This window comes from Terrapene carolina, unplaced genomic scaffold (assembly GCF_002925995.2).
Source record: "Terrapene carolina triunguis isolate 2854851 unplaced genomic scaffold, T_m_triunguis-2.0 Scaffold62, whole genome shotgun sequence".
NCBI lineage: Eukaryota > Metazoa > Chordata > Testudines > Emydidae > Terrapene > Terrapene triunguis.
Genome location: NW_020664413.1, coordinates 30,696,307 through 30,722,590, shown reverse-complemented (window position 1 = coordinate 30,722,590; position 26,284 = coordinate 30,696,307). Strand labels below are relative to the sequence as shown.

The window sequence follows — 26,284 nt, the reverse complement described above, 5'->3', positions numbered from 1 at the left end:
GGGGGGGGGGCTGTCAGGGGGTGGGGAGTGGTTGGATGGGGCGTGGGAGTCCTGGGGGTTGGGGTGGGGGTGTGGATAAGGGTTGGGGCAGTCAGGGGGCAGGTAGGGGGTAAGGTCCTAGGGGGCCAGTTAGGATGAGGGGAGGGTCTCAGGAGGGGGCAGTCAGGGAACAAGGAGCAGGGAGGCTTAGGTAGGGGGTGGAGTCCTGGGGGGCAGTTAGGGGCAGGGGTCCCAGGAGGGGGCAGTCAGGGGACAAGGAGCAGGGGGAGGGTTGGGGGTCCTGAGAGGGGCGGGAAGTGGGAGGGAGTGGAAGGGGCAGGGGCGGGGCTAGGGTAGGACTGGGGCGAGGCTCCTCCCGTCCTCTTTTTTGCTTGCTGAAATATGGTAACCCTAATGTCAGACTGCTGGGCCTGATTCTGCTGTTTCTTACATTGATATTAATCATGAGTAACTTGTTGAAAGTCATGCCACTTGACTATACAGTGCTATGCCAATATAAAAATGATGCGAAGAGACTCAAGATCAGTTTTCTGCTTCTTCCCAGATGAGCTGTGTGTTGTTTTATTCCATAGGGAATTTTAGGATTATTTCCACCAATTTCTTTAATTGCTTATGCGGTCAAACTTCACTAATTCCCCTTAAAATCAGGGACAGCCACTGCACATTACAGAATTTTGCAGAAGAGCAAGTATGTGAGCAAATAGGATGATACAATCAAGGATGTGGCATCACAAAATGTTCTCTGTCAAATTATTTTGAAAGGTGTAACTGTTAGAACATAAGAACGGCCGTACCGGGTCAGACCAAAGGTCCATCTAGCCCAGTATCCTGTCTACCGACAGTGGCCAATGTCAAGTGCCCCAGAGGGAGTGGACCTAACAGGCAATGATCAAGTGATCTCTCTCCTGCCATCCGTCTCCATCCTCTGACAAACAGAGGCTAGGGTCACCATTCCTTACCCATCCTGGCTAATAGCCATTAATGGACTTAACCACCATGAATTTATCCAGTTCTCTTTTAAACGCTGTTGTTATAGTCCTAGCCTTCACAACCTCCTCAGGTAAGGAGTTCCACAAGTTGACTGTGCGCTGCGTGAAGAAGAACTTCCTTGTATTTGTTTTAAACCTGCTGCCTATTAATTTCATTTGGTGACCCCTAGTTCTTGTATTATGGGAATAAGTACATAACTTTTCCTTATCCACTTTCTCCACATCACTCATGATTTTATATACCTCTGTCATATCCCCCCTTAGTCTCCTCTTTTCCAAGCTGAAGAGTCCTAGCCTCTTTAATCTCTCCTCATATGGGACCCGTTCCAAACCCCTAATCATTTTAGTTGCCCTTTTCTGAACCTTTTCTAGTGCCAGTATATCTTTTTTGAGATGAGGAGACCACATCTGTACTCAGTATTCGAGATGTGGGCATACCATTGATTTACATAAGGGCAATAATATATTCTCAGTCTTATTCTCTATCCCCTTTTTAATGATCCCTAACATCCTGTTTGCTTTTTTGACCGAACAGGGTGTTGCAGGGTGACTAGCCCTTTTAAGGGGAGACGGGCCCAGCCCCACCTGTGGCTTATCAGCTGAGGCTGTGGAGTTAGAGGTCAGGTGATGGCTTGAAGAGCACCTAGTCCTTATAAAGAGGTCAGTTGAACTGGAGAATGGCAGGAGTCCCTGGGTTAGGAGAAAGAACCCAGCCATAGGTCCCAGGATGCTTGAGGAGTGAGAACTTGAGGGTGTAGAAAGACTCTGTGGGAGTTGCTGGGTCTGGGCTCTGGTTGTGAGGCGAGGGGGGGGAAAGCATCAGGCAATTATAGCCCGTGTTTGGCAAAGAAAACGCTTTATTTTGGTACTTTGCCTAAGTTCTTCTTTTAACTAATAAATTGTGTCCTGAGTCAAGGCCCTGAACTATACTGGTGTGGTATGGATTCATGCTGGGCTGGAGAACTAGCCCATTGGTGTACAGTAATTTAGTGCAGAGCATATGTTCTGGTTCACTTAAACAGTGCAGCTCCACAGAAATCATTGTAGAGAATCCAGACACTTGTTTAAATCTCTGCTGCAAAGGGAGGAGAGGCCCACCAGGTTTTAAGGCAAAAGCTATGGGTTAGTGATTCTGTGAATGGAGAATTAATGCGCTTCTACGGTAGCAGACATTGTAGTGTCTTGAGGGCATTTAGTTTTCCCATTTCACTTCTCTGGTAGTTAGACTAACCCTCTTCTTTCCATAAGCAACAGGCAGAAACTGAAATACTTTTTGGGGAGGAATATAATAAACTGTCCTAACTTTAGCTCGTGGTCCAGAGAAGAGTACCTCTCATCGCAGTGTTTGCCTTTGTTCCTAGTTTTCATCAGTGGGAGAGACTTAGGTCAGTAGAATTGTAAATGGTTCTTGGGAAGCTTACCATGAGAGTGTCATGATAGGTGCTTGAGTCAGTGATTCCTATCTCTGCAGAATCCAAGAGAGTTCTCTTCTGCTCATCCTTGTTTGTCTCATTTTGACAACCCTAAGTTTCATCTCCTTTAGTATGGAAGACACATACTGAGGATTTTTCCTTCAAGTTGCTTTGCTATAGTGGTAGAGGTCAGAACTTGGCAGTAACTGCTCTCCTTTATTTTTCTGGCAGGCAGTTCCCTGGCATGCTCCTTGCTGAGGTCATCCCAACTAGGGGTTTCAGAAGAACATCTGACTGAGTGTCAATTTCTTCACCCTCTGATGGTCTGGCAATATAGAGTGGTATAGGAGACAGTCCCAGTCCTTTCTCACTAAGCATTAATTTGCTTGCAGATCTCTTATTGACCCAGTAACCTGTGAATTTGTGGTTTCTTCCCTTCACTGTAATTGGGTTTCATATTATACCTTTGAAAGGTGTGGGTTCTTTTAATCTTTGGAACAGCTTTTGAAAAAAATCACTGAATTCATAGAATCATAGGATCAGAAGGGACCTCGAGAGGTCATCTAGTCCAGTCCCCTGCACTCAAGGCAGGACAAAGTATTATCTAGACCATTCCTGATAGGTGTTTGTCTAACCTACTCTTAAAAATCTCCAATGATGGAAATTCCACAACCTTTTTAGGCAATTTATTTCAGTGCTTAACCACCCTGCCAGGAAGTTTTTCCAAATGTCTAACCTAAACTGCCCTTGCTGCAGTTTAAGCCCATTGCTTCTTGTCCTATCCTCAAAGGTTAAAGAGAACAATTTTTCGCCCTCCTTCTTGTAACAACCTTTTATATACACCTCTACCCCGATATAACACGAATTCGGCTATAACGCAGTAAAGCAGTGCTCCGGGGGGCTGCACACTCCGGTGGATCAAAGCAAGTTCGATATAACGTGGTTTCACCTATAACGCGGTAAGATTTTTTGGCTCCCGAGGACAGCGTTAGAAAGAGGTAGAGGTGTACTTGAAAACTGTTATGATGTCCTGCCTCAATCTTCTCTTCTCCAGACTAAACAAACCCAATATTTTCAATCTTCCCTCATAGGTCATGTTTTCTAGACCTTTAATCATTTTTTTTGTTCTTCTCTGGACTTTCTCCAATTTATCCACATTTTTCCTGAAATGTGGCGCCCAAACACAGTACTTCGGTTGAGGCCTAATTAGTATGGAGTAGAGTAGAAGAATTACTTCTCGTGTCTTCCTTACGACACTCCTGGAATGATGTTTGGCTTTTTTGCAACAGTTTTACACTGTTGACTCATATTTAGCTTTTGATCCACTATGACCCCGAGATCACTTTCTGCAGTACTCCTTCCTAGGCAATCATTTCCCATTTTGTATGTGTGCAACTGATTGTTCCTTCCTAAGTGGAGTATTGCATTTGTCCGTATTGAATTTCATCCTGTTTACTTCAGACCATTTCTCCAGTTTGTCCAGATCATTTTGAATTTTAAACCTATCCTCCAAAGCACTCGCAATCCCTCCCAGCTTGGTATCGTCCACCAACTTTATAAGTGTACTCTCTATGCCATTATCTAAATCTTTGATCAAGATATTGAAGAGAACCAGATCCAGAACTGATCCCTGCGGGACCCCACTCAATATGTCCTTCCAGCTTGACTGTGAACCACTGATAACTACTTTCTGAGAATGGTTTTCCAACCAGTTATGCACCCACCCTATGTAGCTCCCTCTAGGTTGTATTTCCCTAGTTTGTTTTATGAGAAGGTCATGCGAGCCAGTATCAAAAGCGTTAACTAAAGTCAATATATACCACATCTGGTTCTTTCCCCCTCCAACCCCCCCATCCACAAGGCTTGTTACTCTGTCAAAGAAAACTATTAGGTTGCTTAAATATGATTTGTTCTTGACAAATCCATGCTGACTGTTACTTAGCACCTTATTATCTTTTAGGTGTTTGCAAATTTATTGCCTGATTAGTTGCTCCATTATCTTTCCAGCTACTGAAGTTAAGCTGACTGGTTTGTAATTCCCCAGGTTGTCCTTATTCCCTTTTTTATAGATTGGCATTATATTTGTCCTTTTCCAGTCCTCTGGAATCTCACCCGCCTTCCATGACTTTGCAAAGATAATCGCCAATGGCTCAGTTATCTCCTGAGTCAGCTCCTTGAGTATTCTAGGATGTATTTAATAGGCCCTGGTGACTTGAAAACATCTAACTTGTCTAAGTAATTTTTAACTTGTTCTTTCTCTCTTTTAGCTTCTGATCCTACTTCATTTTCACTGACATTCATTGTTAGATGTCTAATTGCTACTAAACTTTTTGAGATATTGTGGTCTGAATCATTTGATCTGCAAGGTTCATTCCTTGGCCTTCCCACACAGCATTTCCCCTCTGTAGTGATCCTATGGGTATGCAGGAAGAACTGCAGACTGACCTAGATACAGCGTAAGGAGTAGTTTTCTGACACTGGATGCAGACATTACAGGGTTATTGAAGAATTAGTTCCTCCTCACATGTCCACATAGTTTCTCTGTATTCTCTCTTCTTTTTCTTTTTCTTTCTTTAAAAAAAATAAAATAAAATAAAGATTACGTTGACCGTTATGTTTCCCCCCTTCTGAGTAGCTTTCATCCAAGCATGTTTGAAGTTTTCCAGTTAGACTTAGAAGAGGGCATTGTCAGATAACCACTTCAGTAGCAAAGATTCAGACACTGTAATTCATCCTCATGTTCAGCTTTTGGTTTCTTTCAGATAGTCATTTAGCATCCTAAAGGGGGAAGGTTCACCCTGCTGATCCTTTCACAAGCAATGGAGTGGTCATCTGAGAATAAAATTAGGTTGAGAATGTAGTAGCTCCAAAAGACTTCAGTCAGGATTGGCTAAGGTTACTTGACTAATGGGACCAGAGCTGCATAATGGTGATTTGAACTGAAACAGTATATATCTAGGTTACAGAAAACAAATTTCCAGATAAGTAACTACCATTTCTTCTGGCTGCAAAACTGTAGAAAGCAAGCTCTGCCTCCTGCTTGTTTTAATCAGTATTCACAGGTTTGTCTTTCTTCAGCAGTGAAAAACTAAGGAAGTGGTACTGAATATGACCCTAATGCATCAACAACCAAGGTTGCATTTTAGATTTTGTGCTAGAACTAGCGATTGCTCTTGTGTATCTAAAATTGGGCAGCAGATGGATTGCATTTTTTCTAAAAGCATAACATTCCTCTGCCCCAGTCTCTCAGCACTTAAGACTACTGCAGACATCTTCGCAACAGAGCTACACAATTATGATCAATAATATGTGAGTTGATGTTTCCGCTCAATAACATAAAGGCACTTAAATGCCCTGCTGCAGTATTTTGACCCCTGGGGTGAACTACTTGAGAGCCAACCTTTTCCCTATTGAAACTGAGATATTTGCTATTCAGCACAGCTGTGATTTGAGACCAGGGAAGCAGTACCAAGACAGAATCAAATCTACGTGCCAGCTTATTAAGGTGACAAGAAATGGTGCCTGTGGAGGTTCAAGCAGTGATTTAGAATAACTTGTCCTTTTAATGCAGTTTCAATAAGATTGACATTAAGTTATTAGACGTTAAAGAAAATAATCAGAGTGCTAATGGATTGAAGTTAATTCACAGACCCTTTAATCAGAAGTTAAGTACCATCATACTACGGCTAGTTTAAAGCAGAGCATATATTGTTCTGCATGTTTTACTAATAGATTTATGGCATTAATCTAGTTATATACTACAGTTCACATAAAGTTGAAAGGGATCAAAGATTATTTGAACAAGTAAGGCTTCCCCCCTGCCCTCCCAACAGAGCTGAAGTCACTTAGCTCCTCATGAGAGCTTGATTTAAGAACAAATGAGTACCTTTGCCTAAAAATGGTTTGAACACCAGTGCGCCAGATCTAAGGCCCACTAAGTCTGCTTGTGTCATCTTAATCACACAAACTGGCAGTAGGTCTTTCTCTGACTTGTGTGGCATGCTTTCAGAGGCCTCCCACTGACAACGTACCATAACCAGCCTCTAGATATACAAATCTAGGAATCATCAACTCACGCTTTCCAGCTGATCTTGACTGGTTAGAGCATGAAGGGAAAGGAGAGGGTTACATACTGTGGTGCATGTTCTTTAACTGCATTCTGTGTCTGTTCACAGTTATTCCTGGTGAGCTTTTAGTCTGGGCTTTATGAAATGGACCTTTTCCCTTTAACTCCATTTCCCAACTAGCTTTCAGACTTTGTTGCTAGGATTTATGACTGAATATACAAATGTTTCCTTACCTTCAGATTAGGGCAGCGTGCATTTGTAAATCCACATATGTAGGTCTACATAGTTATCATATGCTTGTCTGTAAACATATATTAGCATTCCGCCTTGTTTAATTTCTCAGCTTCCAGATTCCTTACGTAGATCTGGGATCACGTGTGGACAGGAAACCAAGAGCTAAAAGAAGTTGTCAGACTGTAGTAAAAACGCTCCAGGGTTGAGTTGCTTAAACCTGAGGAGGACTTCTTCATTTTGCCTCCAAATGAGTTCGTTTTTCTGTTGTTTATGAGGAACTCCCATTTTCTTTCTCCCTTTTTATACTTCTGGTATGAGCCACACAAACAATGTTATTGTTGGTTTGTTGTATTTGTTAATAGATGGCTTTCATTTTTGGTGGGGGATGTTTTGAAATGCAGCTTTTATTCAGCGTTTTAGTCCTAATTCACAAATGCTTCCAGTGAATTCTGTAGTCTTAAAGCAAGAGAACAGGGTGAGACTGTTTGTTTTTTTTTAAAAATAAATACCACTTTGCTCTTCCATTTCTTTCCACAATGCACTGACACCTCTCTCTCCCCCACACACACATTCCCCCCAAAACTGGGATTATCTTCAGATCATCTTTTTACATCGAAGTGTATTTTGTGCTTAGAACACTTATTCTGCATAGCTGTATGAAACAGCAAGCCCCTTCCATGTACTGAAATGCCTTTAAGCTAGTTAAAACACAGACATATGTTGTGAATATTCAGTAGCAAAATATAGATTCTCATTTATGATTTTATTGATAATGAAATAAGGAATTTTTGTACCTTTTTTGTAAAGTTAAGCAGGTAAGAATTCCAGGTCTTTTTGTAATCATTTTTCTGTATCTATGTTGTTAAGAGTTTTCCGAAGAGTTTCCTTTATTAAACTAGATATCGATTAGTCTGGAAGAAAGAAAATAGGGACTGATTGATGTTAACCTGATTTTTCTAATAATAATTACTGCTGATATTTTGTGTGATTGTTTTAACAATATATATTCTTACATTTTGATTAAATAGCATTTGTAGATTTGGTTTGACCATCTGTAAGTGCTGCTGAGTAACTGTAAAAATATTTTCATAAGATAACAGAAATGACCCTCACCAAGTGACTTTGTTTTGGAAGTTTATAATCTTTTGATTGTAGAACTACCTTAGGTTAGTTGCCAGCTTCATTGTGCCACGCTGAAAACATAATGGTAGTATGTCAGTTTCTAAATAGATCTGTCTAATAAACATCCACATACAACTGCACATTTAATCTGCTTTAAAAGTAGTGTTCCTAAATAGAATACAATGCTGCCTAATCAACATAAAATGCATATTTGCAATATTTAATAGAAGTAGCTTTTGATGTTCGTACTGACCTGAATTATTTAACTTTGGATATGCTTTCATGCAATAAAATAACAAGAGTACTAGTCTTCAATATCGGCCAGCATTTGTGATTAGAGTATTTATTGGACAGTAAATGTAAATTCATGCCCCTCAAAAATATTTAATAGATTCATAGAATAAATAGAAAAGCTCCTATCTTATATAAACAAAAATATACTTTGAACTTTTTAGTAAACTCTGCTAAGCTGTCAATTTCACATAATGTAAAAAGGAAAATGTTACTACCAAATATTTTATGGTAGAATGTAGGTTTGGCCGGATTAGATTTTTATCTGTAAATGTTGATTTCACCATATACTGACCATTGATGATGATTGAATTTATAGCAAAGTAAGGGAAATGCTGCTTGATAACTTACTAGAGTGTGTTTGGGTGGGGGGGGGTTTGGACATTTATTGTGTGTATATATATTTTTTGACATGTGATGATGATGTGTTTTCATGGTTATAAAGCTTTAACAACTTCTTCGAGTGATTGCTCATGTGTATTCCACAGTAGGTGTGCATGCTCGCCACGTGCACCGGTGCCGGAAGTTTTTCCCTTAGCAGTACCCGTAGCGGGGAGCACCGCTGCGACCCCCAGAGTGGCGCCTCTTTGTCTCACCATAAAGGGGGCTGCGCGCTCCCCCCACCCTCAGTTCCTTCTGGCCAAATATCAGTTCTCCATGTGGGCGAGGGAGAGGGGCTCCTCCCCCTCCTCTGCATCTCTCCAGCTCATCCTCAACTACCTCTCGTCTCTTAGGTCCCAGGGGCTGGCGCCCTCCTCGGTCAGGGTGCACCTGGCAGCCATTTCTGCCTTCCACCCACCGGTGCAGGGCCACTCGGTGTTTTCACACCACATGACATCCTGGTTCCTAAAAGGGCTGGATTGGGCTTTCCCTTACGCTAGACCCCTGGTCCCGCCCTGGGACCTGAACCTAGTGCTCTCCCACCTCACAGGGCCTCCCTTTGAGCCCTTGGCCACATGTTCTTGGTCCCACTTGTCGTGGAAAGTGGCGTTCCTGGTGTCTATCACCTCAGCCCGCCGGGTCTCGGAGCTTAAGGCCCTGACCTCCGAGCCCCCGTATATGGTCTTCCATAGGGATAGGGTCCAGCTCCGCCTGCACCTGGCCTTCCTGCCGAAAGTAGTCTTGGCTTTTCACATGGATCAGGATGTTTTCCTCCTGGTCCTCTGTCCTAAGCCCCATTCCTCCAATGAGGAACGATGCCTGCACATGCTAGATGTGCGTAGAGCGCTGGCTTTTTACCTAGACCGAACCAGGCCATTCCAGAAATCCCCTCAGCTTTTCATTGCTTCGGCTGAGTGCATGAGGGGGCGACCGGTTTCCACCCAGCAGATCTCCCGCTGGATCACCTTGTGCATTCGCACGTGTTACGACCTGGCAGGGGTTCCCCCGCCTAATATAGTGAAGACTCATTCGACGAGAGCTCAGGCCTCGTCAGCGGCCTACGTGGCTTATGTCCCCATTCGGGACATCTGCAGGGCTGCTACATGGTCCTCTGTCCACACCTTTTCATCGCACTATGTGATTGTCTCCCAAACAAGGGATGATGCTGGGTTTGGTAGGGCGGTGCTCCGCCCGGGTAACCCTTAAACTCCATCAGGTATAGCTTGGAGTCACCTACTGTGGAATACACATGAGCAATCACTCGAAGAAGAAAGTACAGTTACCTGTTCCGTAACTGGCGTTCTTCGAGATGTGTTGCTCAGGTGTATTCCACATCCCGTCCTCCTTCCCTTCTGTCGGAGTTGTCTGGCAAGAAGGAACTGAGGGTGAGGGGAGCGCGCAGCCCCCTTTATGGCGCGACATAGAGGCGCCACTCCAGGGGTCGCAGCGGTGCTCCCCGCTACGGGTTCTGCTAAGGGAAAAACTTCTGGCACCAGTGCACGTGACGAGCATGCACACCTACTGTGGAATACACCTGAGCAAAACATCTCGAAGAACGCCAGTTACGGAACAGGTAACTGTCCTTTCTTGTATCTCAAAATCTTCTATCATTAAATTAATTGTCTGACCCCTCAACCCCATAATTTCCTGCAACTGTGAACATCTAAATAGGTTAAAATAGAAAAAATGTTTAAAAATAAACATCTGTATTATAAAAAATATAATATCAAATTCTGCCTAGTCAAATAACATATTTACCTCTGTTCTATTAAGATAAAAATGTTTTGATTGACACATACGTTAGTATTTGAAAAAATTTAAGTATGGCACAATTACTTAGACTACATATGTACTTCTGAAGTGTGAGTCAAAGATCAAATCACTTTGTGTTTCTGCTAGATGGTTTATCCTTCTTAACCCATAAACTGTAAGGAAACCAGACTACTAAACTGATAGACACCCTGGCAGATGGTTCAGAGCTTATGCTAAATCACCTTAGATTGTCAGAAAATAGGTTGGGTTCCTGGAGTGGAAGGGTCTGTAAAGAATAGAGAAAAGTATTCTTTTCTCAGTTTACAGTTTGCTGCTTAAACTCCAACTCTCCTTATGTTCCCTCAGCACATGGACACTTTTTTTTTTTTTTTTTTTTTGGTAGGAAGTGGGAACTGGTATAAATAACGTGTGACCTCAGGACCACCCTGTCAGTAGTTTCATGTTTATGAGAAATTAAAGAATGGTGTCCCTAGCCTCTGTTTGTCAGAGGGTGGAGATGGATGGCAGGAGAGAGATCACGTGATCATTACCTGTTATGTTCACTCCCTCTGGGGCACCTGGCATTGGCCACTGTCGGAAGACCAGATACTGGGCTGGATGGACCTTTGGTCTGACCCAGTATGGCCATTCTTATGTTCTTATGACAGAGATTTTTGCATGTTTACTGAGTTACATACATATAAAATGACCTCTTTGGGAGAGGTAAAGTTAAAGGGGGAGAGTTGCTAGTTGATGATTTTTTTTTTTTTCACTTTTCCAGTTTCTTTGGTCTTAATTTCTATCTGTTCATACTGGTAATATGGCAAGTCAAGCAAGCATTATGTAACTTGATTATGAGGAAACTACTGCCTGAATAGGTGCACACCAAACTAAGTTTAGTAATTTCACTGCTGTGTTAATGTTGAGCATCCTGGCTATGTGGCTTTCTGCTTACAGTTAGATTTGGGGTATAATTTTCAGAAGTGGTCAGTTTTGACCTACCTCTGATCCCTTTTGAAATCAGTGAGTGATTACCTTGACTTCAGTGGGAGTAGAATTGGTCCCATGGTAAAACTCCTTTTGGAGTGGGAGCAGAGTTAGAGCCATGCTGAGCACCTTTGAAAATCCTACCCTAAATGACAGGTGACTGAATAGTGGGGCCATAATTCCATGGCGTGTTTTTGGTGATGCCATAGCTTAAAAGACTAGGCTATAGTCACATGTGAAATCACCAGAGCCCAAAGAAAGAATTACAGACCCATCATTCAAAATGTATTAGTGTATAAAGAGCTAGACCACTATATAACAAAATACCTATTCTTAAAGTACATAGTGACCTTTTTATCTATTGTATTCAACATTGCACAAAAATTTGGAAGCTGTTTCCCAGTTCTCTATTGATAAGTTATATAATTTTATACTGCAATATATCTGCTCTTCTACATATTACACCTCAAAAAATTAACTTCAGTGATTAGATCCAAAGAGATTACTAAACTGCAAGGGTTAATAGAATAGCTGTTTCTGCTTTCATAGACGCATAGAAATGTAGGGCTGGAAGGGACCTCAGGAGGTCATCTAATCCATCATTCTTGCACTGAGGCAGGACCTAGACCGTTCCTGACAGGTATTTGTCTAACTTGTTCTTAAAACCTCCAGTGACTGAGATTCCTTTTTGCTCCTCCTACAGCAATTCTTAAAATATGATATACACAACCAAGCCTTTCAATTATTGGTTTTGAACCTGAAGAGCAGCTCACCTGTTTGTACCAAATTATTATTGGTAATTGCTATACATCAATAATAATATCTAGTTCTTACAATAACTGTCAATTGTACATATTTATATTTTCATCTAAATGTTGAATTAAAGGTGGGGAAAATGCAAAGAAGGAGTATTCTTGGTATTCCAGGGAATATACACGCGCAGGGATTGGATTTCATAATAATAATAATTGTAGAAATTGCATTCTAACCAAACCTTTGTATTTAAGATCCTTCTACAGCATGAAAAAGTAGACTTTCTACAAACTGACAAAAAATATCATCTCCATCATTTTGTAGGCCTAGTCAAAACATATGCATGAATCAGCAAAAATATTCTCATAAATTCCTTGATTACTTGGTATCACTAGTAAATGTAATCCACTGGGTTAGTTGCTATTCCCTATAAAACACTTCAAGTGAGACTTTCAAAAGCACTGAAATGAGTTACTTAAAAACAGTGAGACTTAAATTAAATGAATTCTGAATTTTTGAAAATCCCATCCTTCATTCTGAAATGGTGGAGATTCAAAGGGACAAATACAAAGAGAAATGCTCTAGTTTAAACAAGAATTAATTGAGGTAAATTCAGAGGCCAGTGTTATAAGAAAGTCAGACTAAATCAGGGGTCTCAAACTCAAATGACCACGAGGGCCACATGAGGGCTAGTTCATTGGCCCAATGGTTGCATCACTGACACCTCCCCCCGGCCCTGCCCCCACTCCACCCCTTCCATGGGGCCCCGCCTCTTCCCACCCCTTCTCTGCCCCCATTCCAACCCCTTCCCCGAAGTCCCCACCCCAACTCCGTCCTCTTCCTGCCCCCAGAGAGTGTATGAGGGGTGTGGCGGGGGCTCAGGGCAGGGAGTTGAGGTGCAGGCAGGGGATTTGGGTGCAGAAGGGGTGTGGGATGCAGCAGGGGGCTCACGGCAGGGGATTTGAGTGCAGGCAGGGGGCTCAGGGCAGGGGGTTGGGGTGTGGGTGCAGCAGGGGGGGCTCAGGGCAGGGAGTTGGGGGGCGGGGTGCAGGAGGGCTTCGGGTTCTGGGGTGGCAGCGGCGCACGCCGGGGCAGGGGCAGGCTGCCGGCCCCGGCTCCGCTCCAGGAAGTGGCTGGAACCATGTCCCTGCGGCCCCTGGGGGAGGGGGATGCAGGGCTCTGCACACTGCTTGCCGCTCCTCCAGGTACCTCCCTCAAAACTCCCGTTTGCCGCGGTTCCCCATTCCCGGACACTGGGAGCTGGGGGAGGGGCGTGCCCAGATGCCAGGGCAATACATGGACGGAGCCCTCTGCTTCTCTTCCCCCCCACCCTCCCGGCCGCAGGGACGTGATGCCAGCCGGCGCGGGGCTCAAGGGGGGCAATCCTGCGGGTGTAGTTTGCCCACCCCAGCCTGTATTTCTGTAATTGGCTTGAATGTTTTAGCTGAATTAAACGAAGTAGCACATCTCTTGCCAAACCTATAACACATCTCAAAGTGGGAACTCAAACAGGTATTAAAAAAGATCTCAGGGACTCCTTTGTTCTCTGTGGTGTCATCAAAAAGTGAAGAATTTAATATGAACATTTCCAGCTCTTCATGCAGTGAGATGATGCATCTATAGAACATTGCTGCTAGATCTCTTATATTGATTAACCCATCCAACTTATCCCTAATCATCTTTGCATTCTGGTGAGCAAGTCTTATTAGTTTTATGATGGCCAAGAAGCAACTGACTTGTCATTCTAAAAAGATTTGTTTTTCAGGGCATTGCTTGCCTCCCAGTAACAAAAGGCAACATACAATAACAAGTTGTACCCAACGATATATCCTCCTCATCCTTACTTGACTGCTGGAAGGAAGGAAAACCTAGAGATAGTAAATATATGGCTGTATCCTGCAGTCATGGTCCCCAAACCTACTACTATGCCAAATGGAAATGATTCTTTATCAGAATTTTTATGCATCATTACATAACAAGGATGGAGCAGGTTACAAAGATTGGCATCTGTTCATTTTGGTGGAGATCACTTGCTGACATTCCTACCCAGAAGCAAGCCAAAGGTTTTACAGATAGAGAAATAAGTGACTGGAAAATATATATAAAACCTAGGGAAGAAAAGGGTTTCTGAAGACACCACAGTAATTGGAGAATTCTGCTTGTCTATACTTGGGAATGGGGCAAAAATATAGGATGAGTTTTTCTGTGTGTGCTCAGCTTCTCTAGGGAGCAACAGAGAGGAGCCTCTGTCTGGGAGCCAGATACTGCTCCCTGATTTTTCTCCTCAACTTCAGCTTAAGGCCTGCTCTAAACTGTACCAGCTGGCTATTGCATCCAAGGGGCCATATGCCAACCTGAGATTGCGGGAGTTACTTGCGCTTCAGCTAAACTCCCTACATGCCCTTCCCAATTCCCAACATGCTCCTGCCTTGGCAATTTCCTGCACTGTGGGTGTGAGCAGGGGAGATGCAGGAACCACCTCTGCTGACTGTGCTTGTTGGAAACTCCCTCATGCTGCTGTCATCCCCAGTAGTGTGCTTATAGGCGGTCTCCATTCTCTTTGTACCTCCTGGGCAGTGCAAAAAGAGCAGAGCAGGGATGAGAATCTCCCTTAAGATTTCTCGCTTCACACTTAGTTTTATTTGAATGTAGCTGGTCTGTCTGGCATTTCATCTGTGTGTGTGATAAGGTTTGTGACATAGAACTTGCTTACTATATTTCATGTGAAATATTTTAAGCCACGTTGCTCCAAAATAGGATGATTTGTTTTATTTATATATATATATAATATATAATATTATGTATATGTGTGTAGATACATAAATAAAGTATTTTGTCTCCTGGAAACAGCAAAGTACTGATTTGCGCTGCACCGCCTCCCCACCCCCCCAAAAAAAAGTTACATGCACTGTTGTGCTATCCATGTTCACTTGGGGAGGTACTTAAATGTAGTCTTTCCTCCCCCTTTTTAAACAGAAAGAGATCTAGCAACATGCAGAATGTGTATAAGTTGCATAGAGACCACATAAGGTACACAGTAAGGCCTTGTCTACATGGAAAAGCTTTTTGTTTTATTCTTTGGGTTACCTTATTTTTTTCCAGATAAACTGTTTTGCATCCACACACACGTTATTTTTTTGAATGATCTGACATCTTATTTTGCATAATTGCACTTCCAAAGTGGATTAATTAACTCTAGACTGGAATGAGGGTGGGTTTTGTTTGTTTTTTGAATAGGGTACATGTGGATGTGTGCAACAGCGGTAGCATTTTGGATTAACTATTCTGCTTCTGGCGGTCCTCCCACTGTTATCCCACACTGCATGGTTTCTTGCTTGGATTGGCTTGTCTGTTTTTATTTCTGTGCCCTGTACTGCGTCAGGGTCATTTTTACTGCATGTCATCTCCACAATTAAATGCTAGCACTCAGCCAAGAGCAGGGGCGGCTCTATGTATTTTGCCGCCCCAAGCACGGCAGTCAGGCCGCTTTCGGCGGCATGCCTGCGGGAGGTCTGCTGGTAACGCAGATTCGGCGGCATGCCTGCGGGAGGTCTGCCGGTCCCGCGCCTTTGGCGTAATTGCTGCCGAAGCTGCAGGACCAGTGGACCTCCCGCAGGCATGCCGTCAAAGGCGGCCTGACTGCCGCCCTCACGGCGACCGTCAGGCCGTCCCCTGCAGCTTGCCGCCCCAGGCACATGCAGTGGTGCCTGGAGCCGCCCCTGGCCAAGAGCTCCCCTTTGCGATTCCAAATCGTGGCGAGTTCACACACATGGAGCCACATAATTTATATCAGCCATGCCTTGTGTGTCTGCGTGATCCTGTATGGAGATCCTGCACTTCCTTGCCCTCTAGACAGAGGTGCATATCCAGGCCCATCTGAACAGTTGTCACTGGAATGCCACAATCTACAAATGTCTGTCAGAGCAAATGAAGGAAAATGGGTATTCCCAGGATATGGAACAGTGCTGTCACAGAGCGAAGGGGCTCTGCAGGGCTACGGTAACACAAGGGACAGCAACAGGACCTCCAGTAAGCCTCCAGCTACCTGCCTGTTCTGTGAGGAACCGACCCAGATTTTGGCAAGGAAAGCCACCATCAAACCCTGGGATAGGCTTCTGGGCAATCTGGGGAGGAGGGCTACAGAAGGCACCCAAGCAGTCTTCAAAGGCACCGACCAGGAGGAGACTCTCCTGAATAGCCAAGATCTCTTCAGGATGCCAAATTCCGAGCCAGACACTCAGGTGCCAGAGATGCCCTCCAAAACCCAGGCTGAGAGCCAGCCTGAAATTACTGCATAGGGGAGACTACTAGTATTATGTGCTGAATTACAATACAACAGTAAAGGGGGGTTTAAACAATTTTGTTTCATGTACTATCTGGCACCTACCATTTTGAACAGAGCCTCTCATCACATGCTCAGCTACCCTTGTCTCCCTCTCATACTCTCCCCCCACAAAACACCAGCCCTGCTCAAAGTGGCATCTTTTGCAGAGACTTTAAGCTCTAAAGCGTTTAGTTCTGTGAAGTATCATGTCCCAAAACCATTGGCCAAACATGCCACCCCCTTGCGCCATGTAATTCTTCCTTCCTTCTGGTTGACTGCCATGCCCCTGCTCAATATGATGGCCCCGCAGGGGTTAAAAATAAAACACATTGCAATGCTGGCATGTTTATTGTAACAGCAAATACAGAAACAGAAAAAGCAATAGAAAAAGTACTTGGGTTCACAACTTAATCACTGCCCTCAGCTTTTAGCTGCCTTTACATTCTATGAAGTAAACTGCTAAAACTAGGCTACTGACACATTTCAAAATGCATAGAAATTGTACAGCATTCATGACTATTTTTAATGAGACTCTCAGAATTAACCCTGTAGGTTCAAACCAATTACTGCAGAAGTCTATTTTGTAGTGCACTTTGTACTGCTATGTAGAAGTTATGAAAGAGAATTTAAAGCAAAGGCGATGCTCTATTTTTTACATGGATGTTGCAAGGCACTTGCAGCTTTCTCAGGGCAGCCAAGAGAGATGGTGTATCCCTTCCACTTCTGCACAAACTGGAAGCAAATAGTGGCATTGCATATCTTCCCAGTTTGCTTATTACCTCGGTGAACAAGACTCTTCTCTGCCTCTTGGGGACATGCCTCAAGAAAACATCCTCCAGCGTAAGGACAGCCCGCAGAGATGCACATGCAGTTACTAACCTACCCCTTCTTCACCCACCCACAGCTCACCACCAATACTCAAGCCCGCATTGGTACCGGAGCCCTATAGAAAAGAGAAATGAGGCAGGAAAACCACATGCCATCTCCCCAGCCTGGGAAGAGAAGATGACAGTAGGATTCCAAATGTGAGGGGGACAAATAACTTTTTATCACTGTTGGTGTGGAGACCACTATTGGGCCAACAGCATCTTGTATTATTTCTGTTCCTGTAGCACCTGATGTGCCCCAGCCCTTGTGGACAGGAGGCTTATTAGCTGCTAAGCACCTGAAAAACCTTTCAAGCGAAGCAAAAGAAGACAAGGCAGGAGATGTTTGCTGACTTTGTCAGTGCATCTTGGCAGAGGGCCCAGAGGCTTTCAAGGGAGTACCGAGACACAGAAAGGGACGTGCAGGAAAGGCTGCTGGCAATGATTCACAAGCAAGCAGCTCTTCTAGAGCATATTGTGGTTCTGGTTGTGAACAATGTCCCCCCACCTAGCTATGTCCTGCACCATGTGGGGAATACAGAATACTGGCAGCTGACTTTCAGCCCTCCAGATTACAGGGGGATCCCATTCTTAGTCACCAAATCAGATCCCATCCCACACCAGTCCATCCCCAGAAAAAGGAGAACGGTTTGGAGCCCTCCTTCCCACCAACACACCTATGTGAGCTCATCAGTCGAGCTATGGAAGCACTTCAATACTTTATGCTCAGCCACGGTTCCACTGGTTTTAAGTTTGTAATATTACGTTGAATCAATAAAAGTTTTTATTATGAAAAATTAGGCTGAGAAGTTTCATTGGAATTCACCCAATACATCAATTCCTAATAAAATGTTAAATGATAAAAGATGAAAACACCACATCACCTGTGTGTAAACGCATTTTACAAAGTGATCACTCTGTATCTAACCTCTCAGTGACTCAGCAAGAGCACCCACACTCGGCTTCCAGCTCCCCAGCCATTGCCTTTCTTCATGGGGACCCACATCTCTCTCCCTTCTGACCAGGGTATTCCCTGACTGCACAGCGCCTGGTCTTCACTTTGTATTTCCCAGCAGACAGTTTGCCAAGGATACCTGCCTGTTTTCTCTTCAGAGACTGATAAGAGTGATTGTCAACAGCTGTAAGTTACCAAACAGCACTTCCTATGCAAACCTACTTTATTCTTGAGGTAAAAAGCATTGCAGAAAAAACGTATTAAAAATAATAGAAGAACCTACATGTATGCCAATAAGCTTATCAGAATTAATCTCAACCCTAACAGTAAGCAGTGTTTTCTCCAGGCTACCTGTCAGTAGCTCAAAAATGGCGTGGCCTGCAAAAAAGAGATGATTTATAGGGATGACAGGAGGGGAATGATGGGAGTTTCATTTGACATCAAATCCCAGAATTCCAGTAGATTCCAGTAGGCATCCCACAATGGAGCAAAAAACAGCAACAACAGTGCCTTGTGACTATTTCAAAAAAATGCAGAGCTGCGTGGATGCAATGATTCTCAAGAGAAGTAGCTTAAACTAGAATAAACAAAGGGTGTGGATGTACTTTTTTGCTACTATTTCAAAAAAGCATATTTTAAAACAAGGTCATGTGTAAAGAAGGCTTAATAACATTAAGCAAGTGAGGCTGAATCAGTTAGAAGGAGAAGATAACACACAAGATCAGAAGATCAGTCCTGGTAGGGATGGAGAACAATTCATCTGTGGGAAAAATATTATGCACCAATTTATGATCATCATCTTAGCAGTCATTCAGTATTTTGAGATTTCCCAGTATTTTTAAAGCACTGTTTTTCATAAAGTGTGATTCTACTCTGAAGATGGTTCTACTCTGGCAGAGTGGGTTTACTGTCTGTCACCTATCCGATGAGTTTCACGTTCAGTTCACAAATAAAAGGATGGTGGGGATTTCCAACTGTGAGCCATGAAAACTAAGTTTGGGATCTGAGAATCAAACTGGGTTATTTCCTCCTTGTACCTCTTTTAAAACACAAGTGATTTCCCCAATATTAATTCCCTAGAGAAACAAGGATCGGGCATGCTCAGGGATCATAAAAGTTTTCATGAGTCCCTCTATGTGACACACAAAACCCTAAATAACTGTGAGATGTACAGTCTGACAAAAAGTTTCTATATGTGCTACTCTAATGTAGAAGGGCAGTGTCTCATTTCTAGTGTACCTACCAGAACCTCTCAGCTTCCTTCAGTCACTTGCATATTTAGGAAACAACTCCTGTGATTTACATTACTATATGTACATACCCAGCTAAATAAAGGACCAGAATGTTTCTGTGAGTACAGGAAAGCCTACAACCTCATATTCTAGCTTGGAGATGGGGAATTAAAAAGGGAAAGTGCCACCTCTGCTGTATGACTATCACAGAAATACTGTGATGGCTCTAGAGTTCTAGCCCCATGGCTTGACAGGTCTCCAGCAACTAGCACAGCTTCATGCTATTGAAACCCCTTTATGGGTTTCCAGGGCAGCTGGTTATTTGTAGGAGCTATGCTGTCTAGGAGGCAAGGAGGTAGGGTACACATAGTACTGGTGAAGGTACAGGGCCTCTATGCAACTAGCACTGGCCTCTGTTAGATCCCAGGGCTTTGACCACCTGGCTTCTTGACTCATAAGTACATTCCTGCCTCTTTCAGAAACATTTCAGTGAAACTTCATGAATACAAGTGCAGTTGCCCTGAATTGTGACAACTTGCTATTGCTACATTACAACTTTTTACATAATATGCTAAATATGCAAAGATCTGCACATATTCCTGTATTATACCAGGAAATGAAATAACTTTTAGACTATGTGGCTGCTGTGGTCTAACATGTTGCCTTATCACCATCCCTAGTGGTGTCTGACTGCTTACTGAGCTCCATAAGGACCCGGCAACTCAAAGTTGCCTCCCCCTCTTTATTGTGGTTATATATCAGCTGATGAGCTGCCTATGCTGCACTCTCTCCTGCATTCCATAATATGTTGGTTTATGCATATTTGTGATGAGTTTTAGCATTTTACAACTTGCGTAATTCAGTTAGCATTTTCAGTTCTTGAACACTGAAAGCACAGTATCCTGTTAGGTATTAATGTAATACAGTATATTATTGTTCTGTGTAAAGAACTAGCTGTGTTCCATATTCCTCCTTCTCGTGTACTGCTTGTGTTTGGATTAAATGTAATTTGAAAGCAAATAGAGGAAGTTGTGGTCTAGTGGGAGTCAAGAGACCCACATTCTGTTCCTAATTCTGCCACTAACTCTCTCAATGACTTCTGGTCCTGAGCGTGTGAAGTGCTGAATGCCAGCAGCAAAGTGGAGTTGAGTACTTAGTACTAGAGGTGAACTGGGAAACAAAATCTCCATACTATGAAAAATTTAAATTTTTTTGGAAATATTTACATCCCAAATCTGGGCAAACTGCCCACCCCTCCACTACCACTAGAAATTCTTCATGGAATTGAAATCCCACAGTATTTTGTTTCAGAAGCGCAGAACATCCCCACAACGGGACAATATGATGTTTCCGAAACAAAATAAATGCCCTCGGATTCCTGGCTGCCCGCCTGGCAGGCTGCAGTGGAAACAAAATGCCTGGGAAGCCTAGACTGGCTGCCAAGGAGTGGGAAAGCCATGGAACTGTAAATGATTTTCAGATGGAAAATCAAAAAATTTTGGTGGAAAATTTTGGTTCTGTGGAAAGTGAGTTTTTCAGTGGAAAATTCCTGACCAGTTCTATTCAGCACTTTTTAGGTTTGAGACTTTCATTTCTTTTTGGGCTTGTCAGTGCTAGGAAAAAGAGAGTGTGGTTATTTTTAGTTTGAAAGTGTCAGCAAATATGTTTTAGAATCCTAGTGAAGTCAGGGCAGCTTCTAGTTTTAACACATTGTTACTGGTCCATGTATTATCTGGTGGAGTTCATCTAAATCAGCTAACACTTGTTAAAACCACTTCTTATCCTGTCTAGGGTTTTAACATGTGTTAGCTAGCACGTTTTTGTTTGTTTAAAATCACACACATACTTTTCCCGAGTTTGGGTAAGCAGTATGTGTTACACATAAGGTAACGTAGGAATAATGATGTATGCCCACCTTTTTAAAGTGGTTTCAGACTTGTAGATGAAAATAAGATCTAAGTGTTATTTAAATTAAACATTTTCAAAAGTAAGAATAAGCTCCATCTTTAACATAGTACATTTGTCATCTTTATATAGTTATGGAAAATTAGAGTGGAAACCTTACTATATAAATCTAAAAAATCAAGGATTAAAGTTTGAAGTTTTTTCTTTATATGATTTTTTTTCTGTTTCTATCAATATATTCTTATATTTTGTTACATTATAAATTAAAAGTGAACAGAAGATTTAATAAATTATAATAAAGATTTAATAATAAATTTTAATAATAAAATTACACTATCTTGGTCTCTGTTGTAACAGGATGTCACAAGTATAATATTTTATTTCCTTTTTAAAAAATTTTTAGATATGGGAAAATTGTATCCACAAAGGCTATTTTGGATAAGACAACAAACAAATGCAAAGGTATGTTTGTCTTTAGATTATATTTGCCTACTTGTTTTCAAATGATTTTAAAATATTCTTAACGTGTGTGTGTGTGAGAGAGAGAGAGAGAGAGAGAGAGAGAGAGAGAGAGAATGTATGAAATACATTCTTATTCCAAACCAAAGTTTAGTCTTGCCCAATGTCTGTATATTTGTCCCCAGTACAATTGGCAAATAGTCCATGCCTAAGCAGTGTGCCAAAACTTCAGATGACTCCAGTTAAGTTAACAGGCACAGCACTGCTGGTATTTAGCCCCTGCTTTAAAAAAGTAGAATGGAGTTAGAAAACAGCTTTTTTTCCCCCCTTGCTCGGGGAGATTAGAGTGCCTTACAAAAGACCATTAGACTGTACTAAGTATCTGGAAACATTACACATTGTGCAAATTGGCTCTATTAATTAGAACAGAGTAGTTTTAAGCAGTACTTAATTACATGTTCCAATACCCTAATTGTGTTTTTGTTCTATGCCTGTTGAATATATTGGTGGGAGAGAAAGGGTTTGTTTTCATGAACATAATTATAGCTGGAAAAAATAATAAACTTCTTTCAGATACACTGGATATGTTAATTTAGTGCACTGTCCTTCAAAATTTCATATAATTATTATGAGAGCATACTCCAGCAACACAAGTGGTGTGTGGAGGTGTAGCAACAGACACTGACGTATCAGGTTTCAGACATTCTTTCTGACAATAATGAGAATAATTTCTAAGCAAAGGGAAGAATGGAGTCGGCTGACTTAGCAATGTTAACTACTGACCCCATGAATGAGTACAAAGCTGACAAGCAGGGGCAGGAAAGGAAAGCTCATCATTAATAGAGTTCCATCTTTTTGTGGGGAACTTAGAGGCAATGGTGCAGAATGGGTTCTAAACACAGGATCAATCAATCAAAGGAACACTGAATTCAAAATCTGTACTTATCTGAAAACTTTTTACCTCCAAGTTTTACATGTACACCTGCTATACTGTAACTGGGGAAAAAATAGAGAAAACTATTTTTCTACACTTTGAATTTATTAATGCGTTTGACAGTACTTAGTTTGTCTCACACCCACACCAATCCAGAAAAGACTTATGGAAGTCAACTGATGAGTACTGTTTATGGCTCGAATCCTGCAAAGACTTTTGCATGAAATTACTTATAATAATTTTTAAGTGACCAGATTTAAAGCTGATGGGTGTCCTTTTAATGGCAATATTCCTTCTGAGAAGTTATGTTTTGGCACATAATTTTCTCTATACAGAATCCATAAGGTACATTTAATTGTATTGTAAGCCTTATATGTTTAGTATTTGAAGCTAAATTTTCATTCTGATAACACCCTTACTCTTTCCAAAAGTGATGTGGGATTTTTAATGATTACAAGCAGCCAGTGGATTAGTTTTACATCTCATCTAAAATGTGGATTTCCAGCAGCACAGTGTGCTGTAATGACCTACTTCATGATTTGCTTCAATACTTAAGAGCGAATAGTGCCACTTTCTGAGACACAGGGCCATTTTCTGCTGCACTGGGATTTTATTTATTGTTCTCAAAGTAGACTTGAGTCAAAGATTGCTCTTGTTTTTACAGGGCTGTTTATTTTGAGTGGGATTTTGAAAAGCACCAAGGGGATTAAGTCACCTAACTCCTAGTGATTTTCAGTGGGACCTGAAGACAGACAGTGGCTAGTTTCATTAGGTAATGGCACTTAACACCTAGATAGCTTTGAAAACCCTAGCCTGTAAGGTTACTGCCTGATAAAAGGCGTCATTTGTTTGCCATCCAATTCCACTGGAGTCTATTGGTAGATTCCCTCTTAATAACCAACTGGTAACGTGTAAAAAATTCTTGTACTTCCCAGAATTATCATGGACAATTTTTAGAATTGAAAATGACTGTTATTTATTTAGTTTATTGTACTTAAAAATAAAAATAAAAAATCTGGTGTTGTCTATAGCATCTCTGTGTGTTGCTGCAATATAAAGCATTGTAGAAACACTTGGTGAAATCTTGGCCCCAATGAGGTCAATGCAGAGCTCCCATTGACTTCACTGGCGGACAGGATTTCACGTATCATATAATTAAACTAACCACTGTCTCTTGTGTACACATGATGGAATAACTATAGCTTACCAATTTTATCAGCACGCCATGGTTTAGGTGATTGGTAATAGGGTACTTTCATTTCTAGGTTGCTTGTTAAAATCTGGGCAAGGATTTTAGTGACCAAAAGTTAACATGAGATTGCTATTTAGTGGCCTATATGATCTCAGGTTAGTTCCTAATGGACTAATAACCAGATCACACAAAGTATTATAATAATTGTTGGAAGCTTTGGCATAAGCCACAAATGAATGGGCATGAAAACTGACTTGTCTTCTTACTGCGAGAAGTAGTTCCTCCAACTCGTGGTTGAAGGATATTGGTGGGACAGTGCTGGGCAACTTACCCGCCTGCTGTTCTGTTCTGTGACTAAATGAAGATCTTCAGCTTCCAAGGCTGTCAAATTGTCCCCTTCCACCAGCACAAATTTTGCTTTTAAAAAAAAAAATGCTTTTGCACTGTTTCATTATAAAATGGTTGTTTGCTTCTCAGTAAAAGATGTTTTAAATTTCAGGTTACGGTTTTGTAGATTTTGACAGCCCAGCAGCTGCTCAGAAGGCTGTTTCCGCTCTGAAGGCTAGCGGAGTCCAAGCACAGATGGCAAAGGTAAGTTTAAAAGTACTCTGCAAATTCTTGCAGTGTAACCTGAAAGTGAACAAACTTGTGCTTTTTTAGTTCATTGGCAACACACATTCAAAAGCTGAAGGCCCCCTATTGAGGATCCAGTGTCTCCAATCCCCACCATACTTCAGAGTTTAAAAATGGGGATAGTTAGCTGGAACTCAGCCTCAGAAAGGTGGGCTTCGCCCCTCCCCCCTCTCCGCCCCCCCACTGAACTGAATGGGATTTTTATTTTTTTTGCCACTGATTGCAGTAGGAGAAAGAGTAGGCCCTAAAATAACCACTATAAGACTTCACAGATTAAAGTCAACATCTCAAATTGTAGCTGGAAACAAATTAGTAGTTTCTGTAGTTTGTAGAACACAGCTATTATGTGCTGTGTATGTGGAGCACCACGGAGTAATCGGTCTGCCATATTCTTTACTAGCTGAATCTTTCAAGTGGTCATTATGGGGATCTTCAAATAGAGCACACTGGAGAAATCCACTCTATATAACTGTAGCTAAATCCACAGCTAACATGATAGATTACAAGTTCTGGTTGGTACAGAAGGAGAAAAATAGCAGTTCTAGTTACCAAAGAATCCATGAGTAGAGACGGTTCCTAATGTATCTACAGATGGTGAGCCTCAGTAATGATAGGGAAACACACTCTAAATTTTTTTTTTGGGGGGGGGGGGGGGGGGGGGGGAATTTTCAACAGCATATACTGGAATTGTTTCTGTAGGGCTTGTAGTATATTTTATGTTAACTGAATTAAAACTTAAATGTGGGATTTTCAGAAGCTTGTAGGAGTTAGGTGCACATAGATAATTGAAAGTCCCAAAGTATTTGTCAAGGTATTCTTGTATTAGGGTGTCTGCTCAAGGTAATTGGAAAAATTCCAGCAGAACAGTGTTTCTTCAGATTTATCAAAATCAAAACGTTCCTTGAAGACAGACTGGTTTCACCAAAATTCTGATAGGAGTGGGGCTCAGGCAGGTTTCAAAACCTGCCTGGTTTCCTGCTAGACCACTTTGCTCTTCAATAGCCTGCCTGGTGGGCTTTTTGGGAACCCAGAGGCTTACATGGTTTGTGGCTCAGGAGCATCCCACCAAGTGGATGCACCGGGGCTAGGGACCCCAGAACTTCCAGGGTCTGTTGCCCTGGGGCAGCCCACCAGCTGAGAGCCAGGGACCCCAGGCTTCCAGAGTGTGCTGTCCCAGAGCTGCATGACAGTCAGACTGCCTCAGGGCCAGGGATCCATTCAATTTTTTGGAGAATTTCTAAATTTTTGGTTCTCATTCCAAAATATCAAAATCTTCCATGAAGCTGAATTATCTTTCTCTGAACAGCTCTAATGTCTGCCTTTCATGGTACCTGCCTGTGCATCAGATTTGGAGTTAACAATTACTCTTGTTTTTTTAAGAGAGGGTGAGTTTTGTAAATCCAGAAAGTCATAAATTTGGGGAGGTAATACATGAATAATCATTTTGTTAAATGCCCTGTTTCCAGTAGAATGCCATAAAAACCGATGCAAATTTATAAATAAAGACAATATTTGTGCATATTTTGTGTATATAAATAGTTTTTAGTAGTTCTTAAAACCAATAATTCTGAGGTGGAATTCTAGCTAGACAAAATATTCAAGTGATTAAATCTGTTTTTTTAAAAAGATTACAGTATACAACAGATCAAGAAAGCCTTAGGAGCTATTCATGGGGTTCTATGTACAGACTTTTTTTTTTTTTCGGTTGAGATATTTTTTCCACAGCTTCTCAGCTGAGGAGGACAGTTAAGCTAACAACACGAGATGTACTTGTGGCACCTTAGAGACTAACAAAT

At 42.0% G+C, this 26,284-nt stretch overlaps 1 protein-coding gene across 3 annotated transcripts in view; it reads left to right on the top strand.

Moving 5' to 3' along the window:
• The window catches only part of RBMS1 (RNA binding motif single stranded interacting protein 1), a 190,388-nt gene that overhangs the window by 109,528 nt on the left and 54,576 nt on the right, over nt 1-26,284 (top strand). For all 3 annotated transcript variants that reach the window (XM_024203134.3, XM_024203055.3, XM_024203216.3), the window contains exons 3-4: nt 21,674-21,732; nt 24,355-24,446. In XM_024203134.3, the coding sequence (XP_024058902.1) occupies nt 21,674-21,732; nt 24,355-24,446 (151 nt within the window). The remainder of the gene's footprint in view (nt 1-21,673; nt 21,733-24,354; nt 24,447-26,284) is intronic.